The sequence below is a fragment of the Andrena cerasifolii genome, chromosome 3 (assembly GCF_050908995.1).
Source record: "Andrena cerasifolii isolate SP2316 chromosome 3, iyAndCera1_principal, whole genome shotgun sequence".
Lineage (NCBI taxonomy): Eukaryota > Metazoa > Arthropoda > Insecta > Hymenoptera > Andrenidae > Andrena > Andrena cerasifolii.
This window is the reverse complement of record NC_135120.1, coordinates 22,808,190-22,832,134: the sequence shown is the minus strand read 5'-3', so window position 1 is coordinate 22,832,134 and position 23,945 is coordinate 22,808,190. Positions and strand designations below refer to the sequence as shown.

General features: G+C 47.7%; 1 protein-coding gene across 2 annotated transcripts in view; it reads right to left on the bottom strand.

Annotated features, from left to right (window-relative positions):
• The window catches only part of LOC143366585 (protein groucho), a 125,946-nt gene that overhangs the window by 87,978 nt on the left and 14,023 nt on the right, over positions 1–23,945 (bottom strand). For both annotated transcript variants that reach the window (XM_076807719.1, XM_076807720.1), the window contains exon 2: positions 4,073–4,170. In XM_076807719.1, coding sequence (XP_076663834.1) covers positions 4,073–4,170 — 98 coding nt within the window. The remainder of the gene's footprint in view (positions 1–4,072; positions 4,171–23,945) is intronic.

The window sequence follows — 23,945 nt, the reverse complement described above, 5'->3', positions numbered from 1 at the left end:
CGATTTCCATTCGTTACCGTAATTGGCAGGGAATCCGAAAGAAGGAAAGAACGCTAAGGCGATTAACTGTATCTAGTAGTTGCATCGGCGAGGCGAAATTGAGTGGCTGGTACAACCTCCGCAGTCCGTCGACGAGAATCGACAGGCAATTATCGTTCTCCGCTCGATTCCGGACTCGCGAAGGCGAAAGTCCGTTGCGCGGCGTGTTTCGAAGTTCCAACATTCGACGTGCCATGCCGCCGGGTACTATCAGAGCTGCTCGGATTGCTGCGCGACCATATTCGATCGTGAATCTCGCGGCCGGGCGTGCGGCGGTCCCTGCCTCCTCGATCGCCATACGAGAACTCGATGCACCGCTAACGAGACCGTCCGTTTTTACGAGTTGGCTCCTTTAAAGGGGGTAGAACTGAATTATTCAGTTAATCGTTAGCGGGTTTACAGTGGGCCGCGCGCTTGTGGGGAGCGCGAGGAAACGTACCTGGGCGACTGGATCGCGGCTTCGTCGCGATAAATTAGCACGATATTAATGATCGGTCGAGCGATAATTCTGGTTGCGCGAGAGCGGCGGCACCGGCCCATTAATTATCTACGATTGACGCGGTGCAACGATTTACAAGACGCCTTATCAAGCCCGCTCCTCGGCGAACGTTTCGGGATGTAAACACGCGGAGTCGCGCACCTGTTCCTCGCCGCGCGGTGCCGCGGGAGTTCCCCGCGTTCCAGCCGTTCTCAATTTGTAAGCGGCGAAATTTATGGTCCCCCTTGCCAGGCTCGCGAAAGCGTTAATCGCGGAGATTGTCTGATAATAAAACTAACCCGTGGCCGCGCCACTTTCCGCGTCATCGAGCGTATAATATAGACGTGCAACGGGTATTATTCCGCGGGATCGCGACCGCTCGCGCGGGAAATTCATCGCGGCTTGTGCAACCTTCTACACCCGGGATACATAGCGTATCGCTAATCGAACCAGAAGGAAATAAATCTGTGGCGAAACTGTTGTGAAACGGTTTCAGACACGGTGGTTCAATCTGGGCTTCGGTTTCACCTGAACTTTAAAGTCTTTCAGAGATGTTTTTTTTCTTTCAAACCGAAACGAACGAAGCTGCAGTTGCTTGGAAAAGAGAGCACTTGGTGCCCACGCGTGAACGGTAGAGGAAGTGCAGCATGTTTGGAATATTGTTGGGAATTTGGAATGCCGAAGTATCTAATAAACTACGAACGCTATCTAATTTGTAACACCGTAGATAATAGGGGCTAACGACCTGTTAACTAATGACATTTGTGAATGAATAAGCACAAATCCAAACGACTTGAAATCCGCCTATAACCACAAATAAAACTCAGACACTAAAAAGTAAGTAATAAAAAAAAAATTAAGTTAAACGATTCTATTTAAAATACACTGAATTTTTTAGTTGTTACTGAATTTTAAATAAAATCGTTTAACTTAAATATTACTTTTTATGTATTTTATGATTGTTTTTTTAAGATTGTTCCTATATTGTGATTATTCAGCCTGATTAGATCATGAAAGAAAATAATTTTATTATCTACATGTTTTTTTGAGTTTATAAAGTGAAGGTAAATTGGAATAGATGTATTCCAAATTACCTGTACCTTAACGAAATCGATACTTCCTGTCGTGTTTCATTTAGATCAAAGTTTTAGTTACTTTTTGTTTTTTATTGTTACTGAGAGTTTAAAATGTAAAAGTTGTATACAGTATTATATGTTTCCATCCTCTGCTGTAATTTTTTATTCGTCTTAAACAAACTGGTATTCCAAATTTACTGCACTTCGTCTACCTTTTCCCGCATTAACACGCCAACGGCAGACAAATCGAACGCGATAGAGTAAGAGCAGCGAGAGTCATTTGCTGGATAGCTTCATTGAGTCACGGAGTGTTTTCCAGTGATCCGGCATCGTCGCGACGGTTAGCGAGGGGCACGCGTCCCCGTGGCAAACATTTTCATTTTCGCGCGTATCGTTAAGCGGACACGTGGTCCCGGGGCGTGGCTCGGGAGGAAATCAAGCACTCTGTGAAAGAGTCGGTGTGCACCGAGTGCGAAATTGGCTACTTTCTGACTGCCCTGTACGGAGCGCGAGCGTGTCGAAATGTCGCACGCGGCTCACGTACGCCCGGCGCATATTTATGCATGTATGCGCACAGCCCCGAGGGGCCTTGCCTCTCCTTCTCGCCCCACGTCCGACCCCCCCCCCCCACCCCTTTTTTTCTGTCATTCAGCTGGCCGTGTCGCCGCGACACGAAACAGCAATTTAAGTTTCCGTCGTCGGTGGAAATCGTGCGGCACGTGACGTCGCGAATTAACACGTTAAAGGGCCGAGGCATAAATTAACGTGTCAAGCCGCCGATAGGGATCGCCACGGGGGGAGGAGACCGTTGGAAGGTTGATGCTACGCCCGAAGAAAGTCCCCTTATCGAGCAGCATTTCTCCACCGTTTCGCGTGCCAGATCGTATCGCGCTCGATTACCTTCTATACATATTCCTATAGGTACTTGTTACGTTTCTACGGGGCTGTGTATTCTTGAGAGTTTAGCGCCGCGATGACTATTTTTTGTGGGATGTACAGGGGATGATGCTGTTGTTGTATACGGTGGAATTTAGTTACGGTGTCACATTTAGGGCCCTATGCACCGCTGGGCCTCTTTGGGGCTTGTCAAGCACCGAGGACCGTGGTTGTCCCAGTCAGTTCTTCTCCGGACGCAGTAGACACGCGATCCTTTAAAGTCTGCGCACACATATCCGTTCCGTGTCAGTTCCGTATCCGTCGCGCTAGTGGTAAGAAGAAGAGGGACGTAGAGGGCCTCTTCTTCTTACCATTGGCACGACGGATACGGAACTGACACGGAACGGATATGTGTGCGCAGAGCTTTACAGTTTACACGAACAGTATTCTATTATTTCTTATGTTCATCATTTAATACAATTGACTGCATTGTATCAATAAAGTGATTCTATTGTATTTGCTCTATTGAATTACTGCTCACTCTACCGGGTAACCCAACAGATGCTCCTGTGCTCCTTGCGGTACCATTGTAATCATTTATTTTCTACGTACCGTGGCAACGCATAAGCGCTGCGCATCTCAGTCAATTTCATTTTATCCTAATGCTCAGAAGTGAGATCGAAATGGGTTGTATTACGATGTAAGAAACGAGTTGCAGCAAAGCTACGCGCATTTGACGCGGGTGGATACAGCAGGAAGGGCTAGGCCGAGTGAAAAAGAAAGGATTGCATCGTAAACGCGATGGAGAAATGTGGCCGGACGGCTCGTAAAGAAGCTGAACAGCTCTTGCGGGCGCGTAACACGCGTGCGTATAGAATCGAAACCGAGAAGCCTGCCTCCACGTCCCCCGGGCTATGTGCATGCCTCCGGTGTGCATAGCTTCCGCTCGGGCAAACAATTCCCTGCCAACATCTGTCGATTTGTTGTCCGCCCGCCTCGCCTACGCTAGGACGCGGCGTTTGCGCAAACCTTCCCTAGATAAGGATCCCCTATACACCTAGGAATCGACTGCAGCCGATGAATTACGGCGACATCGCCGAGAATACGGGACCGGAGACAACGTCCACGTGATAAGATAACGGTCGAGTGGGAAGCAGAAAACGCTTCAAATCAAACGAGTTTTTTGCAACTCTATCGTAATTCCAATTTAATGATTTCACTGTTGCTATCGCTCCTTTATCGCGTCGAGTTTATTAGATCATGGTGTTTCAAGCACTTTCTAGTTTCCACTCTTTTGTTAGTTCCTGTAAAGAATCTATTCAACTTGTGAACGAATCGTTGACTCATTCGAGACGTTATCGCTTGCAATTATTACAACTGGGTCAAGATGACGAGCGAACGTCCACGCAACATCTATTGTCCGCGCAAATCGAGCGCGCGTTTTTTAAGCAGACAAGTGACATTTTTATCAACGCGGTAGTTATTAAGTATGATTGATCCCCACGCGAAACGACCTCGGGAACGTTGCACAGCTTTTCGTGCAGCGAGAGCATGGCTGTGCGGGGTGGGGGTCGATTTATAGGCATTAAAAACAGAGGTGTACCTGTGATACTGTGACTGAAGAAAGTTGAAGTCCTCCTTGATACGATCGCACAGCTCGCCGATGGAGAATTTATATTGCTGGCCGGGCTGCGGTGGACCCTGAAACACAAAATAAAACGATAAGGTCAGTTTCGTCCGGCGACGCGGTTGTTTTTCGTTCGGCCGAGGCATGCCGCGTTCTACGCTCGCAAAAACGCGCTCCTCCAAGGATGTACGACGAAATTTTCACACATGAAACGCTTTGTCCCTCGAGTCGACAGTCTGCAGATACGAATCGTAAATTACAGGTCGTAAAATCCAGACTGCCATCTCCCCTGCCGGCAAACAAACCGTATACACCCACGAGAGAGACACTGTCATTTCTAAACGCACACAACAATGCTCCGATCATTGTTTGCTGGCGTCAACATATCCTTCGACTAAGTTTCGTATCTAGGTCAAGAAGTAAGAATAGATAAGGCCCCAGTGTACACATACAATGTCTGGAAAATTTTAATTCATTGCCAAACACGCCTGAACTCTGAGAAAACACTTCAGGCGAAGGATAGAGTGGTGACATTAAACTCATTAGAGGAATGCCTGCGGTGGATAGCGCAAGATCGCGCGTATGTACCAACGAGGCGAGTAATATGTCCCAGTTCTTCGGCTGAGGAGGCAATATTTTCAACCAATATCTCGGGAAGCTCGAGCTTCTGTACTCCCCCGAAGGAATCCGTTTCCCGAGTCACCGAGGTCTTGAGCTTACAAACCGCCAGCGCGCGTTTTTCTTTCGCTACCTCCGCGGCGTCGGAACTGCAAAAAGAAGCCTTCGAAGCAGCGACGTTAGGCAGCTAAAAGGTTACCCTCGAGCGCCTCTGCTTGATCTTGTTTGTATCCGTCATGCTGCCTCGAGGGAGGGAAAGCCTGCGAGGGAGAGGGAGCCGAGAAAATATTTTCCTCGTATCCTGAATGTTCAGCCGGGGAACAGCGGCTGGCAAACAGCGCGCGCGAAACAGGAAACGGCGTCGAGATTGAATCAACGAACGAAGGGGGAGGGCCTTCGCGGATCTCGTTGTAGGGAAGCACGTATACGGAGTTACCCTTCGATGGGCGCCGGTGTAGAATTCGGTACGGGGTGGACGGAACACAGGGTGATCCTAGAAAGCGGGGAATGCTCGTAAAGGAAAATACTGTATTCTATATAAGCGGTAAGAGCATGGAATAGCGTTATGAACAGCCCTCGCGTGATTTTTCCACGCGGAGATTTCTGGAGGGCGAAGGGGGCGGGCACGAGTACGTTCTCCGAGCGTAATCGGACGTCGTGATTGCGCACGTAAGGAATGGCTAATCCTTCGATGTGCCGGATGCACTTGTCACGGCCCACGTAAGCAGCAAGCCGCCTCGAGGCGTGCACACGCGAGGAGCAGCGCTAGAGCGGCATAAGCGGCGGAAATCGTGCCGCTGCTTCGGCTTCCGTTCCGCTGATTACGCCTCCTCCGGTTTAAAGCTGCGCGCGACGTACCAGCGTGGCCTGGGCTGTTGCACTCCTGCCGACCAATTTCACCTCGTAAAAGCTCCGCGCGCCCGGGAGAAGAGGTTTCAGGAGACGCTTTGCATGGAAATCGACTCGCCGCCGCGCGAGAAACATTGTTCCCCGCCCGACAAATATCCTCCTTGGCGGACAGCCGTGGAAAGTTTGCCCTGTAAGCGCCGCTCATGGATATTGCCTCGCGCGTGTGCAAGCATCTAGAGTTTCGCGGAAGAGATCCACTTGGCCCGCAGGTGCATGTATCGCTAGTAATCGCGGGTAATTTCATAGTACCTTTGTAACGTCTGACAATGTTCCTCGGTTTCAATAATGAAGCGAAACGTGATAGGGTAAACTGTACAACGATTGGTGCCCTAAGCGGAAATCTCAATTGGAATGTCTACTTAGGTATATTATGTGTTGGAATGTGTACAACGATGGACTGTTCCTGGAGTTGGAGTGTCAGGGACTTTGGGGACCCGGTGACTTGTGAGTTTTCCTTTCATTCGTTACAGGAGACCCAAAAGAGGGGAAAACGGTCTTCTCGACCCCTGCGCTTCTCAGTCCGAGAAAACCCTCCAAACGGTTAACTTGCATCGCGCTAAAGACTATTCTTTCTATTACTTTTAGTTTAAGTATTACACAGTTCTTATTATTATTATACTGACGATCGACTGTGTAACTTTTATTTTCTTAAATAAATAAACATTATATTCTAACATTATGTATAAAGTTTTTATATGCTCTTAATTTTCAGTTGTTATAGATGATTATGAATTTCTCATTAGAATAAAACACCTACCTATTGCCTACCTAAGTCTTTCACTTTAAAAATATTCAATGAAAAACAAAAATAGGTATAAATGTACAATCATTGGCACCCGAAAATTTCAGATTATATAGAAAAAAAATAGGTAAAAACGAAGTTTGAACAGACTATTTCATTCACTATTGAATACCTACAACACTTAGTGAATCTTTACTTCAATCCATTACTTAATTATACAGTGATAAAATATACTTTACCCCCTTATAAAAATTTTAAGAACACGCTCAAAACTCAGCCCTTTGTCACACCGCTACCTCTAAGACTTTTCTTGTGCCATTGCCAGACGTAAAATGTGTAGTTCAGCTACTGAAATTTGCAGTTTTGTAGTAAAAGAAAAATAAGAAATTGTAAGAAAAAGGTACTAACTAAGCTCATACTTCTTAAGGCCGGGTACAGACATGAAGCACGAACGCGACCGAGGCAAGCCGAGGCAGAACAAGCATGCAACTGTTGAACGTTCGTGAAGTTCACAGGCGCGCAACACTTGCGTGCTCGTTCTGCCTCGGCTTGCCTCGTTCGCGTGCGTGCCTCAAGTCTGTACCCGGCCTTATATTTGACTTTTTAATCAGGAATGCCAATGATTAGTACAGTGCCAGCATTAGTGCAGTTTACCTTACGTCTGCCTTGGTTCTGGTCGCCTTTTATTGATAAGTTCGCTTGTGTTTGTACTCGGTGTTGTCGGAGGGAAGGAATTATCTTGAAGAGTGCGAAATGCCTGATAGATCTAGGAGGACATGCCACGTAACCCAGACTGCGGCTGGTTTTATTCTCTATGAAACAACAAGCGATAGACAGAGGAGAGAGAGCCGGAGGGTGCGAGAGAGAGGCGGGGGTGGAAGGACGGAAATAGTGGCGCAAATTCGGTTGCTGCTCCGGCATTTGAGAGCCCCGATGGAAACCCACGCTTACCGACTTTGGCGGCAGCTGTACCAGCGCCCACGACCGTAAAAGCCACATTATTACCGGTAGTACCGCTGCTACCCACCCACCTCCGTATACCTGTCGGTAATAACGTTACGAGCGTGTTATCGATCGTTTTGCACGTCGTACCCCGCCAAACGGATACGCCACGACGGCCTCGTAAAAGCTGAAATAGTTCTCCACCCCTGCCTCCTCCTCGCCACCCTGCTTCCCATGCCGCTACTCTTCGTCGCTTCAACGCCCTTTCTCCCAGCCAGAGAGAAACACCAGTACAGGCTGTAACGTACATACAAGCTTCGCCCCCGCACGTCGTCAACTTTAATAAAAAGCTTGAACGTGCAGCGAGCGTACGTCGCCTGAGACTTTGAGAAGCTTGCAGCGCATTGTGAAAAAAGTTCAACTTCGTGCTTAAGGGTTATTACACCCCCGATGATGGATCCTGGCGCTGACGCAGCTCTCTTTCCTGCGCTTACACCCCCAACGCGCGTGTCTCTCGATAGAAGACGATATTTGTTGGAATCGTATCCGAGGATCCCGAATGCGTTTGATCTAGCAAACGGAGCAGCTGCGTTCAACCAAGCGAAAGTACTCCGGAGCGATTCCGCTCGAATCGATAGCCGTGCTTATCAGGTTAGCGTAATATTTGCCAGCGTCTAACGCGTTAGACGGGACGAAGCCGTCAGAGGCGATACCGTGTGTCCATTTGTCGCGTGCACTGGTGTACAAACGTTGTACGTGTGCAGAGAGCACGAGAGGGTGGCGGTGGCTCGTGTGCGGTTGCTTTTAAACGATATCGAACACGTGTAAACGCGCCGGTGGTATCAGACGGCATCCTGTTAACGAGCCAGCTTCTTAAAGGCTGGGCGAGTTCGAGGCTTGCAAGAATCGACGGAGCACGCGCGCTCTGCCGATCGGCAGCATCGCTGATCCCATTTGTCCGCGCAAAGCCACCCGCGGTCAATCCAATTAATTTATTGGCTTTCGCCGCGCACCACCCGTATCCCTCTTCGTCCACCTTGCGCCCGACGACGCTGTACTTAACGGCACGAGCTTCCACCGGTGGGAGATAATGCGCGCAACGGAAGAGAAAAGCTGGGGTCGGATGATCGTTCGCGATTGAATGCCTCTCTCGAGAAATCGAAGTGCTGCTACGAGGCACGATACAGGATGTTTCGATAGCGATGAACGCGAGTTCGCAAGCGAGTTCGACGCAACAGCAAAAAATGTTAATGAGGATATGGATCCTATCCCTTAGCAGCGAATTAGCGAAGCCCGAAATGCGAGCAGATGAGTTGGGCTTCCAGGATTATGTCGGATAGATCAAATTGATTAATTCTGAATTAAAATTTCGCGGCTTGCTTTGTGAAGTGTTTTAATATACTCGAGCACTGAAAGAACAACGTTTCGACATGGTTTCGGTATTATTAGAGTACGTGAGAACCATTCAAATTAATTTTCGACATCTTCGCGAAGCCCTTATCCTCTTTCAACATGGTTAATACTCGGTATTAGCCACGTGAGCTGAGTTTTCCGTACCAAGGATTCCATGTAGGGTAAACTCGGGTAAGTTCGAGGTACAGGTTACTGCGTGATACTTTTTCATTTATCTGTAATTCTAAATTGTCTTACTCAATTTAGATGGAACAAACACTAACAGAGAGCGTTGATCTTCTAGTGTACCTATGTTGTGGTAAAATAATTAGTCAATTGAAGTTAGGGTGATAGAGTGAGAGAGCATTTTGTTCCAGCAGCGCATTATACGTAAAATTTTTATGTGCTTTCTTTAGAAGATAAATGGAAAGTTCAAACTGCAGGTAAGTGATGGTAAGATGACACTTTAACAAGTCTTACTCTTGAAATTATCATACAATAAGGCATCAGTGTTATTTTTGCTTATGAAAAGTGACTAAATTCTTATTTTTCGTGTGCCTGAAACTGAGTTTCTGATTGCGCTGTTTCAGAAATTTTGATGGTCAATACCAGAAACAATGTTTACTTACCTCTCAGACATCTAATGATCATGAAACGATTGATTATGCGCAAAATAACAATAATATAAAATAATATGAAATAATATAAAATAATATAAAATAACATAAAAAAAAGTAGCTGATGGCCATATCACAGGCTAGCGAGAACTATCACGGAGTTACCAGAGTACTATCACGGAGTAACCAGAGCTATCACGAAGTAACCAGAGTATGTCATGTCAACTTAATTTTGTATATTTTCAATTAAATATACTTAGTAAATTTCTGTTAACCTATTATTTGTTTCTCTGATGTATGACCTATCATTATATCCTAGACTCACTTTCAGAATATGTAAATATTAGCAGTTAATAGACAAATCCTAAAACTATCACGGACTTACCCGGGTTTATCCCACCTATTCTATATTATCACAGCGATACGTGATACGCGCACGCGGCCAGTTACAATTTCCACTTTGCCGTAAAACACAGCTGCCATAAATATTTCCATTCGACGAATTCCTTTTGCAATGCGGGCTCGTAATTTCTACGGAGATGTTTCCGCAGAACCTGGCCCGAGCACCTGATCGCTGCCGGTAACAGATTGGTCAGGGGTTCGAGTGAAAGTTTTCGCGGTATCGATCGGCGATTGGTTTCAACATTGTGCTTGCCAAAAGTCCGCCTCCTTCGAGCAAAACCATCGCAGTGCTTCACCTTTAATTACACGCGACACGCAAAAACGAGAAACCTCAATTATACCGCGTAAATTAACTTTTTCCCGATATCCCCTCTCGAACATTCATCGGCCACGTCCTCTTTTTCTATTCCGATCACGTACCACGCATCATCCCTCGAGAATCCAACAAATCCAGGGCAAAGGTCACATTCAGATTCCTCTGATTTAATGTCGCCTGTTTCACGGAACGTGCACAGACCGATGGAACAATATCGTCTCGCGTTGATTGGCGCGCTCGAATAAAGGCGTAATAAACAGGCGCCATCGCCATGAAATCAAATTAAATCGCCGCGTAAAAAATCCCGCCGGAATATTGTTTCGCGGCGTATCAATAATAGATCGCTCCGCGCGCGTGCATTCGACGAAAAGCGCGGGGTCGCGCGCGCGCGAAATCATCTAATTTTTGCAGCGGTACAAACTCTCAGGGGGAGTGAAATTCATTTTTCGCCGGGGCTTTAAAATATTCATGGTTTCGCATGGAATAAAAGCGGCGAATAGGGGTGGAGGGTTTTTACACCGGTGACGCGACGCGGGCGGCAGGAGGGTCGGAGAGATTGTACCGGAAAATGCGGTTAGCCTCCGTCGAAAAGCGAAACGCGAATTATGTCGTTTCGACGAATAATGATGAGAGAGCGCGGCTGGCGGCCGTCAATCAGTGTCCTTTACGTCCTGCGGCCGATTTAATTATCCGATAGCTGGTGCCCACCCTCTGGAGCCTGGCGTCACGCCCTGCATCATATCCTGTCCCATCCCTTCTCCCTCTCCGCTCTTTCGTTTTTTGATCGAGAGCAATCATAATAACGCGACCGGTATTCAAATAACGCGCGGCTCGAAAATGCCGTGAAATCACCGCCTGACAAGTGACGACCCGAAAAGAGAATTAATATCGGGCCACGGTATGGGGCGTGATGACGCCGGCACGCTGGGCGAAAGCTATAATAGTGTATGTGCATGGTATCGTCGTATCGATACGATATAAAATGCGATCGAATGAATCGGATCGAGCGGAACGAGATCACGTTTGCTCTTTTGTTCCTCGTATAACAAGCACGCTCGGTTTACTCTCTCAAAGCAGTTGTCCCCGATTCGTACGATTCCTTCTGGAAGGGAGCATCAAAGGGCGTCGTTTAATGGAACGGATTTCAAGAAAGCAGCCCCGCGCCTCGTCCACGATCTCCTTTGGATGGTAATGTTTGTTAGCGACTCTAATAACTGGGTGCCGCGCAAAGTGCATTATCTGTACGCGTCGGAGAGAGAGAGTGGGTGGGCCGCGGGGGGTGTAGGGGGCGTGTGTCGTAGTGCACATTACGTCGGCTGGCGGTAACAGAACCAATCAGTTGCGTTTGCAGCCACTTAAGTACGCTTAAGTGGCGCATATCACCGCGCCTAATTACGTTAGTTCCATCGATCCTGCCCGTCCACTAAAGACCCGATTATCAGCGTGCATTATCGGCCGAGTTAAGGGCCCTCCTCCTCTCCATACTGTCCTCTTCGCCTCGCCTCGACCGTGAATGCGAGACGCGATCACGCGTCAAACCGCCGAGGTAACATTAATCATTTCGCGGATCGATGCCGTGGATAAGCCACCGCTCGGCAACCAGCCCAGCACGCGGGGCTTTATACATATTAACGGGGACCGAGCGAGTCGAGCCTCTAGAGAAAGCGCCCGCTCTCGCGCCGCCACGTTAATTACCATAATTGCCCAGTAATAATTAAACAAAAAGTTAAAAGCTTTCGTAATTCCGTCGCCGCGAGCTGTGTCGCCTAGATCGCACGTCCCTCCTTGGAAACGTCCACGCCACCGCCGCGGCTAATCCCGTCCGCGGAGGATTCGACGGGGCACACGACTTTGCGCCGTTAATAACAGCAGAAATACCGCGGATAACGTGCCGACGAGAATACTCGCGCAAAATGCAGATGACGAAATGTAGTGACAAGGGAAGATCCCGAACCCGACATTCAAAAAATTCTGAAACTTTGTGGATATGTAGGGAATTTCCACCTGATTACAACGCAATTTTTTTGCTGCCCAAAATCACACTAACGGGGTGAAATTATCCCCTGAATATTCGGATATTTTTAGATTTTATTTTCTAACTCGCAATCTGTAAGATATAGAAAAGAAATTTCAAGACAAAAGTTACTTCTTTTAATTAGATCTATCCAATGGTAAAAGTTTTATCAACTGTTTAAACAATTAGAAAAAAAGTTATAAACATAAATATTAATAATGTTTTCTAAAATTCGTTGTTTCACGTGAAATCTGAACTGGATAGTGGTGTCCCCCTTAAGGTACGTTACAATGGGATCCAAAAGTTATTCGATCATCGAGGAGCATATTTCCCCAATACAACAAAAGTTGAAATTGTATGGAAAAAAAATATGGATTATGCTGTTTCATAATTATTTAAATCCAGTTCAGATTTCACGTGAAACCACGAATTTTATAAAATATTATTAATATTTTTCTTTGTAACTTTTTTCTAATTGTTTAAACAATTGATAAAACATTTACCATTTAATAGATCTAATTAAAAGAAGTAACTTTTGTCTTGAAATTTCTTTTCTATCTCTTACAGATTGCGAGTTAGAAAATAAAATCGAAAAATAGCCGAATCTTCAAGGGTTAATTTTACTCCGTTAGTGTGATTTTGGGCAGCAAAAAAGTGCATTGTAATCAGGAGAAAAATCACTAAATATCCACAAAGTTTCAGAATGTTTTGAATTTTCGGGATCTTCCCTTGTGAGACACGCGTTTGCCGACACTTACGCACGCGCGCAGCTTTGTCCTTTAAAGGAAATTCTCACGGAGTCGAGAAAAACGACTATCGAGTTTGCGCAACGATCTCATCCCTGTGTTCGTTGTAGATACAGCGGAGTGTCAGTTGTTAAGTCAAACATTCTCTGGAGTCGTGCACTTAAGGTTTTGAAGGCGACTCGAATGAATACTGCAAATGCCGAGGTACAAGAAAATGCAGGATCACGAAGTGCGAATATCAGGGGACATGGTGCAAGAGGTTGAAGTAGCAAGGTCGCAGGAGAATCGAAGCTGAGCTTCGAAAGACAGCGCGGAAGGGCAGGGCGAACGGGGAATGACAGAGAAGAGCTTCGAGGGCTGGCGGTTTTCCTCGCACCGCAAAACCGCCAACACGTGGCGCAGATTCCGAAACCGCCCGACGACCAGAGCCGACCGCATTCGCCCTATAACTGGGCCGACTTGCATCCCTGCAGTTCGAAAGCCCGCCACTGGTCAAGGTCTTCGTGGCTCGTACGCGGATTTCGGGGCTGGTGCACCTATGTACAGGGAACGTTTCACCCGCAAACGTTATTTCATACGCTCTTCGAGCGTTCCATTAATAATCCGAGGATTTTAACATAACGACGACGCGTTGCTCCACGATATTACATCATTCGATAAAACCGCCCATCAACTGGAATTAATCCATCAGAATATGCTGCGATTTAAATTAATCGAGCTTCGATTTTACGAATTCCCCTGCTACCCAAATGTTCGTTACCCACAATAGCCCAATTAGCTTAACCTCGCCCGGCACACTCAAAATTATCCGCAACTTTCGCGGCGTAAATAGAACCGTACACCATCCTCCTGCACAGAGTTAGAAACCATTCGCGAGCGGCGTTACTGCCGTCGTCACGACTGCATTAATTCCCTCGGCTCTCGTTTCCCGCGAAGCGAGCCCCAGGTGGATTGGCACGACCCGGGGCAGATCGATGGAAAAATCGCCGGCTAATTGCAACGTCTCGAGGAGGGAACGAGGCCCGATCGGTCGGGGTCCTGCTCGTGGCTCCGTGATCCGCGGTTTCTACACCTGTGAAAGTAGTCTCGGCCCGAGAAACGTCTGCTCCGACGCTCGAGTACAAACGGATTATCCGGGGCCCCGGCTCGGCGGAGCGGAGAGTGCACGAGCGAACACGGAAATTATGCAACGCGATAACAGTTCCCCCTAATATCGCCGGCAGACAATGCGCCTCAAGATTTGCATGAAGTGCAGAGACAAGCGACACGGGGGATAGGAGGCGAGCAGATAAAGAGAAAAGGGAGAGTCGCGGAACGGGGCGAAGGGATGAGAAGCGGAGAAAGTGAGGCGGGGAAACGCGAGCCGGAGCAGGCGGGGGGAGGGGGGTAGGCGAGGAAACAATGCACGCCTCGTCGACAGCGGTGTATCTTATTGATCATTATGATTATTCCCCGTAGCAGACTGCGAATTCACCCCGAGACTACGCCGCGCGACCGACATTTGCATAAGCAATGCATTTTGATTGGTAGACCCACATTGTGAGCGGAACATGGAATGACATAAATAATGCATGGCGTAATGATCGCGCGCGCGCGCGCGCTCGCGAGCGTTCTCGCGACCCGTGTCTGTTGGTACCTATAGCGTACATCGAGTGGAAACGAGAACGATTCTCGCGCTCATAATTCTTTGCTATGCGAGCTTACCAGTCCCGTACGCAATTCGTTCTACTCCCGTTCGCGATAATTGAGAGATTTTATTCAGGTATCGATCCCATCCGAGCGATACACACCTGTGAGCGCGCGGCCCGCTTCCGCTTTTACTGTCGTGTTTATTAGCCACCTATTGTTTCTGTCGGGAATATTTCACTCGCTACGCAAACAGTTCCCACGCCGCGCTCGTATTCTTTTTAACGGCGCGTTTAAACACACGGTACTAGTTTCGAATCGACGGTGAATTATCGTGGAAAAATATTTCGCAGATCGCGGCGTTTAACGAACGCGCGTGTAGTTTATTTAGCGAGCAAGTCACGCCAGTTCGCCTCTCGCTATCTGATTCGAATTCAAACGCGCACTGCCTGCGCGCGGGACGGACGAGGGGGTGGGGGAACAGCCGCTCGACCGCCTTAGCTGACTAAAATTTTCTGCACGGAGTATAGCGGCGACGAATGCGATACTATCCAGCAGACTGATGCCTTAAGGGGGTACAGGACTATTGCATACGTAAAATTGATGGTTTCTTTTGTGTTGGATTGCTTAGATAACAAGTAATCATTACACCAGTAATTTTCATAAATTATTGCGGACGCGTTTCCGAGTAATTATCAAAAAAAAAATTGTCGGAATGAACAAATTTGTTAACATTATTAAGCGCTGAAGATGGTCCTGCGTAGTGCGCAGATATAGTCGGTGTACGTAGTGTAGGTGAACCAATCAATTGAAAGCAAAATGCTTTGGGGTGAGTACCTTCTACATCAAAATCTACAACATGGATTTTGACTGGCGAATTTAAACAAAAATTGTGAAAGTTTCACACGAATCAATTTTGCCCTACACTTTTACGGAAAAAAATCGCCTTTAATCGTTTATAAAAATGATTACAAACATCCAATGTTGGTGCGGAAACTCCGTGTTATAGAGAAAGGAATTCTACACCTCCAGTTAAAATTTCAAGTGAAAATATTCATTCGTTCAAAAGTTATGATGTACACAGTGATGTAGGGTGTTTAAAAATATAGTTTCGAGATAAATGGCTTCAAAATTAAGTCCCCTACGCCAATACTGTGTTTCCGATTTTGTGTTATAATTCGCGAACTGTAAGAGATAGAAAAAAAGTTTCAAGACAAAAGTTACTTCATTCAATTAGATCAATCATTTGGCGAACAAATTATTTTACTGTTCACGAGTTAAGACACAAAATCGGAAAATAGCCGATTTTTCAGGGGTTAATTTCACCTTCTTCGAGTGAATTTGGGCAACAAACAAAAATTTCGCTGTAATCAGGAGGAAATCGCCTACATATTCACAAAGTTTCAGAATTTTTTGAATTTTCGGGTTCGAGATCTTCCCTTGTCAGTTTCGTTCAGCGCTAAAATTTCCGCAATTATTCCAATTTCCTCGTGAAACTTTGTTGCAAATGTTCACAAAGGATCACCCTTCCCGAATTAATACTAATAAAAAAATCGATTTTTCGAGATTTCAATAGTCCTGTACCCCCTTAATCCGATAACTATGGAAGACTAGCGCGCGACGTTTCTCTCGCCGGGAACCTTGAAATGGCAATAGTCAAGCCCATTTTCGAAGCTGTTCCTAATCTGATGTTCCACGGTAGAGTGGTATCGTTCGATTCCTCTTGACCAGATCGTGCCAAAGGTGTAAAGCGATCACGGCGCGCCCTCCGCCCACGAATCTCATTGTAGCTCGATATTGTCCTTTTATTCGGCGCCGAGCATCGCGTCGTTGGAAGTGACGCGAATCGAGCTGAAAACACCTGACACGCTCCGCGGCGAACAAGCTCGCGCCGTGCACAACGGCAGACAGCAGACCCACTCTTCCTTCTCCCTTTGACTCTCTCTTGCTCGTTCCGGCGAGCACTCGTGCAGATTCGTCGATAAGAGGCGGCCGCGGCAGTTTAACCCGCCAAGCAATTAAGGCGATACGATCGGTGCTCTCGTGAAATAACGTCACACTGCGGAGCTGGATACGTGGATAAATGCTACCTCTGTGTGCCGGCCTCGTCCATCCTTTTCCCTCCCGCGACCTCCCTTTCTACCGCGTTCTCTCTGTCTGCTGGCTACCTCTCCCTGTTTGCGTGTGCATGCCTCCCGTGTCGGTGCCTTCCATCGCTTGTTATGTCTCTCTCACCGTTTCGCCCGTACGTGCTTTCTCTGCCGCCCTTTATCTATCACGCTGCCGCTCGCGCGCGAGAACGCGCATGTGTGTTTACACGCATGCTTTGCATCGCGTTTTCACGTGCGCGCACCGCAACGATTACGACCCACGACAACGGCGACGGCTACGACACGACTACGACGACGACGACAAAGACCAGCTGTGCTCGGCTCCATAGGATCGGTGTGCGGCCAACTTGACTTAATAACACCGTACCGGCGACGTTTATGCACTCGCTGTTGCCCCAAGTAAATGTACCGTGGAGGCTGGCTGGCAAGCCCGACACGGGCTTTTTCCCTTCCCCCGTGGCTAATTAAAGTTAAACACAAATTACAACCGGTCGGGAACCGTTTCCGTAGCGTGGAGTTGCGTGCCTGCAAAGCCTGATTGGCTTCGAGAGCGTAAGCACCGCGGGGCTCGTAACCCTCATTGATTGTTCCTTGAGCGGTACACGAACGATCGTGAATAGAGTATCCAAAGCAACTGTCGGGGATACTTTTCTTCCCTTTTCCTTTTTCTTCGCGTTGCTTCCAAGTACGTTTAAGCCGTATTATCTTACTTCGTGCGTATCACTGGTCGAGCCGTGTAATTGCAATAATTGAACATTTTGAAAGGGAGCGTGGCTGACGCGAGATTGCTCGACAATATACGATCTCTGTGACGTGTCGACTAGAATAAGTGTACTATAGAATGACTAAAAGCAACGTTGATGAATATCAAAATAAGGGGAGGGGAACGGACACCCCAGTGGCGACCATTAGACAAAAGATAACAACTAGAGGGTGGGAGGAAACAGGGGGAAATAAAAGAGGAATGAAAACACATGCAAGCGGGAGGAAGATTAAATGAACAGAAGCCAGAGAGCGGACAAAGGACCAAAAGGCAACGGTTCGTCTGGTCCGAGTGAACCAGGTAATTACTGGTCGAATCTCCTCTGTCTTTCCCAACCTCTGACGCCTATCTTTTCCAGCCCCCGTCGCCATTCTCTTCCCGTTGAGAGTTGCCGCCGCGAAAAAGCAGCAGGAGATAAAAGCGGCGGGAGAAAACTCCGGGGCGAACTACGCCAATAGGGGGGCGCGGTACTTTAGCGACACAAAGGAAGCTCAAATATCGGCCAACTGTCGTAGCCCGGTGCCACCCAACCCCCTCAAACGACCTCTCTCTTTCACTGTCCGCATCATACCTTTTCTTGCGCCGAGAGAAAGGAGGGAGACAGAGAGAGAGAGAGGGGGATGAAGATGGGGCGTTTCAACAAAAGCACGGGCACTACAAAAGCTCTACGATAATAGGAAGTACGGCAAGAACCACCCTGGTAGTTCGGCCACCTAATCTGTTACAGTCATAAACCCCATTTTTGCCCCTCGATCGCCGTCCTTTTACGAGCGCCCAAAACCACCCCTGTGTTATACAATACACACACGTACACGCGCTCAGTTTATCCTTCGGCGAAGTCGAATTTTTTCCCCCAGATTGCTTCCACCGACGGGCGCGTCAATCATCCCCCTTTAACAAAGAGATTAGCCGACCACCCCTTCCTCCTTTAAATAAAACATTCGGTGCGTGATGTTCGGTGTCTCAACTCTTAAGTATTCATGAATTTCTTGACTGGCTGTAAATTAAGATCCCATAAAAAACTTCAAAAAAGTAAAACAATTATGCCAAGTACATGAAATCAAATAAATCACAAAAAATAGAAGATAATAATAATTACAATATAAAAAAAAAGATGTGAAATGAAAATGAGCTGCAAGTGCATAAAGGTAAAGGCAAATTTTATTGAATTTGGTCTTATTCGAAAGCTTATATGCGGTTTACATAAGAAAAATGCCTTTAAATTTAGAAAATATTGCAGGCGTGATGAGCTATTAATGAAATAAGTTTCAGGTTAGATTGGAATAGCCGTGCGACGAGTAAATGATAGCCGTAGCGACAGGGTGTCTTTCATGTACTTGAAATTTCTAAAATTTATTAGAAACCAACGATTCCTTGAAAACCGACAGATCGTGGCATCGAGCAAGGAGCATCCCTCCCTTCCTGACTTCTTCTTCCCGTGCATGAACACGATGCCACCGTTCGTTCCATTCCAAGCAGCCAAACCCAATGTCCCGAGGTAGCTTTGCATAAGGGTTGACTGCGCGTCAGGGGTGAATATGTTACAATTACTGGCAAACCGAACGAGCTGGGGGACTTTGAATGGGCCTGGCCGCGCCCTTCGATCCTCGACACTTACGGACAATGTCACCCTTCCTGATCTCCCGGGGCCGATAGCCCGCTTTCTTCCTTTCCCTTTTTCCTCCCCGGAGGGAGGGTGGCGCAACCGTCGGTCACGTCCAAATGAAATTTCTCGAGCAGGATGGCCACCGTTCCCTCGCAGCTCTTACCGCCACCAGTTTCCTTCCTCGGTTCACGATAATCTCGTTATCTGACATTATAGGGCGGACCACCCCTGCCCTTGCGCGCAACGCTCCCCATTTTCTTCTCGTCGAGGGGGGGGGGGGGCGCGGCGCGAGGGGCAATGAAACTCGAGCACGCGGCGAAATCACTCGAGGCCATCTAAATTGCGATTCTAATCGGGGGAACGACGTGTGTGCTGAACGATCTGTTTCGGCCAACCGTAAATGCGCGATTCGTGCGAATCATCGGGCACGATTTGTCGAGGGGGGGGGGTGCAACGACGGCAGACTGTGCAAAACAACACTCTCTTCTTTTTTTCATGGAGCCGCTCGACCGTCGAATGGTACACAGCTGAACCCCGTGTATTCGTCGATTGATTCATTGTTCGTGGCTTTCGGTAGCGAGCCGTGCAGTTTCGGAGAAATCAACGTTTCCGGGGCATTACGTCCACCCTCCTTTTATGGGGGATGAAAGTGTCTGCTGAATAGGAATGATGCAGCGTGACTAAGTGCGAGGTGCAAAGTACACTTTCATTCTATATATGTATCCATATTACTGAAAATAGGGTAGATTAGTGCTCGCTCGAGTTAACTAATTCGACCCTAGATTAAAAAATTGATATATTTAACGGTAGATGTAATGGAATCCTGAATTCGATGGCTAAAAGAATCATATAGGGTCAGTGACGAAGGCAGGAGCGCTTGGAACTGTCGACAGTCTATGGTGTCCCATTTCAGACTTTCCTACACGCTGCAGCGCGATCAATGGGATATGAATGGGAGGCTAGCACGCACCATACGACCCCGAGTGCGGCGTAGCTCCTTATCTTCAAACGTGATTTTTTCCTAGCACCTTGTCCCGACGCCCGAAACTTGTTTACCTTGACGTCCGGGATGGTTGATCCCTTCCCTATTTCTGTCCCACTCGTTCCACATGCACAGCCAGCGGAACACAAGAAGTAGGCCAAATGAACGAGGTGTTGAAGTAAACAAGTGTCTAGCTGCGAGACAATCGGCTCGAAAAGAACGTGGGAAAACAAATAGTCGAGCTCGGCTTAAGCCGCGTATTCACCTGCGCATTCGCCCCGAATGTGCATTCGGCGCGCACCGATTTTTTGCTCGTCCGGTGTTCGGCGCGTGTTCGGGGCGCGGCGCGCATTCGGGCCGATCCGCTTGTTGGCGGTCCATCAAAGCGCGCATTCGGGTCCGAACAATACCATGAAAAGGACGCCGCAAATTTCACTCAACCCCGAACGCGCGCCGAATGCGCGCTGAGCTCCGAACGGGCAAAAAATCGGTGCGCGCCGAATGCACATTCGGGGCGAATGCGCAGGTGAATACGCGGCTTTAGGGTCGTAAGGAGCATGTATTTTGCTCCTCGCACCTCTCGCATGCTCCCTATTCATTTCATCGCAGAACGCATAGAACCTCGACGCTTTGAGCGTTCAAAGACGAAATACTGCTCCAAGTTCAAGCTCCACTTAATTCACTTCGAACTAACAATTAGGAATAGTCGGACAATAACTTTGATGCTTCGCAGAAAATATGATCGCGAACACGCTGTAAAACCATACAGTAGAAATCCCTCGGGATGCAAACACGTCGGCATGACTCAAAGTGTTAAAGTGAAACGTGGTGGACGATTCTGTGGATGAGTTACTGCTTACTGCTTGTGCCTAACTACCGAATTTACGATTTCGAGCTTAGTTATCTTGACACGGGAAATATGTTAAGTTTAACGTCCAGCTGATTTTACAATGTCACTGTAACTCTACCAGAGCAGATGCACCACTATATGCAGAAGCAAAAACGAAGAATAAAATGTAAACTACGCTGGCGTCGTCTTCCACAGAGAACGTTGAATCGTCTTTAATTGTTTTTCTATGTTCGAAGCGGCCGTTAACCTGTTTCTCGGTGCAGCGATTGGCGCAGGTCGAACCAGACGAGATAAATGTATAAATCGTGACAAGGGAGATAGGGAGAAAAGTCTTTCGTGTCTCCTGGATGTCGGCCCATTATCGGAGCTATCTCCCGACAACGGTCGACCGAGGGTTTTTAAGAGCGTGGCTGCCTTTATCTGCGAACAAGCTGCAGCTAATGTAGCTACGCGACGAGCTCCGGCGGCCCCCGACCGCTCCTCTTTTTTCTCCCCATTCCTTTTTTTTTTATTATTATCCCCGAGTTGACTCCGTGGTCCCTCGAGGCAGCACGAAGTGTCCAAGAAAGGACAAGAAGGAAAAAATGAAGAAGAAACAAGATACATCTTGTTACCGCGGCGTGGACAACTGGGGAACGGGAAGCTTAGTCTCGAGAGAAAAACAAAGTAGAGGAGCCGTATGTCACAGCCATATCTTTTTTATCGTGTGCAATTGTCATCGACCCCTTTCGTTGTTTTTGGAAAACAGGGTGATAGAGAAAGATGCCTTGTACCAGTAGGGTAGACCGGGGGCGGTAGTAACACTTTGACTTTGGAATATGCTTACGCAAAAACTATTACAGTTACAACAATAATTTTTTTACGAAAATGTTACTTACTTATCTGACATTATTTGAGCCACAACAGTTTCGCTGTATGTCAAGTAATATTTCGGTTATTAATAAAAAATAAGATGCGGAGAAAGTGTAAAATTTAGCTTTACAAAATTAAAATATTTATTGATTTTAATTATAATAATAAATGGAAAAAGTAAAATGTATAACCAATTATGTGAATAGAAAACGGAAATAGAAAACAGAAATAGAAAACGTTCTGGCTGGTGCATTCTTCGTGTGATCAATCCTTACATTCAGTACATTGCACCCTTTTTTTATTTGGTTCATAAACAAACAAGACAATATTAATAATCTTCTTTGCCACTATTCGGTTTTTTCCCGGTACAACCGACCCCGACTGCCGATGTTACAATCGCCCCCGATCAGGTTTTTGAACTTAAATTATAAATTTTTATTAACGAGACACTTAAAAAGTGATAAGTAACGATCAGTATTACTTTTTTCTCTCTCATGTACTTGGCGTCGAGACGCTACCGCATCCCTAGATCATATGTTTTGAGATATTTAACGTGTTACAATCACCCCCGGTCTACCCTACCCCAAGTGGATCGTGACTACTTTTGCACCGACGATTAGAAAACACTGTGAGTGCCAAAAATCAAATTCTACACTATAGTAGTACCAGTGGCGCGTAGAATATTTTCTATTAAAAAGAAAAAAAATTTAACTACAACTCTTCAATTTTTTGGAACTGATTGAACGCGAGCTGTCTCCATGAAATAGTAGAATTCTCGATGCAAAACAGATCTCCGGTTGACAAATTCACGCGCAAGTGCCGAGGCGATAATGGAATTACCGCTATAACCTCCGTGCTTCATTTCACTCGTTGCTGAGCGAATCCTCGGCGCCTTATCGATAATCGTAAACAGCAGCCGCCTGTCGTAATAGAATTTCGCCGGCAACGGGACGAATAAACGGCGATACGAGAAGATCCGTTTGCAACAGACTCGCCTCGGCACGGCTGATGCATGCGCGCTCGTATTTCTGCAACTGAGTTCCCCCGTGCACAGTTCCTGTCCCTCTTCCTCTGGGCGTTCTCTGCTCTTCGAAAAGTCAGCGAAGCGTGCGGGGCGGTCTTGTAACGCCGGTAGCGAATACCGATATTCGCTCGAGCGGCTATGAAACTGGCTGCACGGGATCGCATTGTGCTTGCGCAATCTTCCCTTCTTCGGGCGGCGTGCCGTACGCGACAGGAATCGCTTCATTCGGCGTGCACACCCCGCCATGCGGCATGCACAAAACGTCAGCGAGCTCACGGGGCGTGTATACAACCGCGAGGCGTGTACACGGCTCGCGAGCAGCCACGTTAATTGCACGCTGGAATCTTTCACCGATGCAGCGAATCGCTAACGGTGTAATTATGTTTCGCTGCGAGCCCGGTATGGCGTGCCTCTCTCGCTGACACCGGCCACGCTTGGGAATTTCGCTCGCGATAATTAAGCGATTCCAGGTAATTGGCTGTCAACAGCTGTTCAAAGTATTGTCAAACTCCTTCCGCCTTGCTCGGCCTTATCAGTGGGAAAAAAGATTGCTCTTCGCGTGCGCGTGTACGAATGCTATTACGTACGAGAGTCTCCAAACGAGATCCTCTTGCCTGTGTCGCTCTCCGCGACACATCGATCAACCGGGATCGAGTACAACAGTGCACGGTATCCGGATCGTGTTAAAATGCAAGACCGCGTAACGCTCGGCGCCCGTGTTCGTAGGCAGGCGAAGAATGGAAATACCGGCGCATTGTTGAATCATAAAGAGCGAAAGAAACGTGAAGGGGCAGGAGGAAACGGGGGACACGGAGAACGGGCACGACGAACGGCAGCGAGCGAGACAGAGGCTAAAGGTGACGGCGAAGAAGGGAGAGAACAGGAGACAAGGTAGCCACAGATGGGATCGAGCCGGTAGTATACGGTAGCCCTCGTGTATATCATTAACCTCATCCTCGTTTTTCGCCTCCTCCACGTATACCCTGTCCCATCACGCCGCCACCTTCTCCACCTTCTTCAACTCCGTGAAGAGCTGTGGGTCTCAACGGCCCGATGAAACAGGATTGTCCCCGTCTCGCTCCGACGCCCATCTCGTGTCTCCTCCTCAACGACCTTTCCCTCTCGTTCCGAACCCATGGCCCCCCCCGTTCGTCGGTCGGTTTCTCCTCGTTCCACCAACGACCCCTCTACCGTGCCCCGCTCTGTCGTTCCTCCACTCGGCTGCACTCATTCCCGCGGCGCGGTGCGGCGCCCGGTCCTCCTGCTTCCTCTCTGCCGCTCACCGATTATCCGTCTCAGTTGCGCTCCCTGTTGGTAGCGACTCAGCGAGCCCAGCT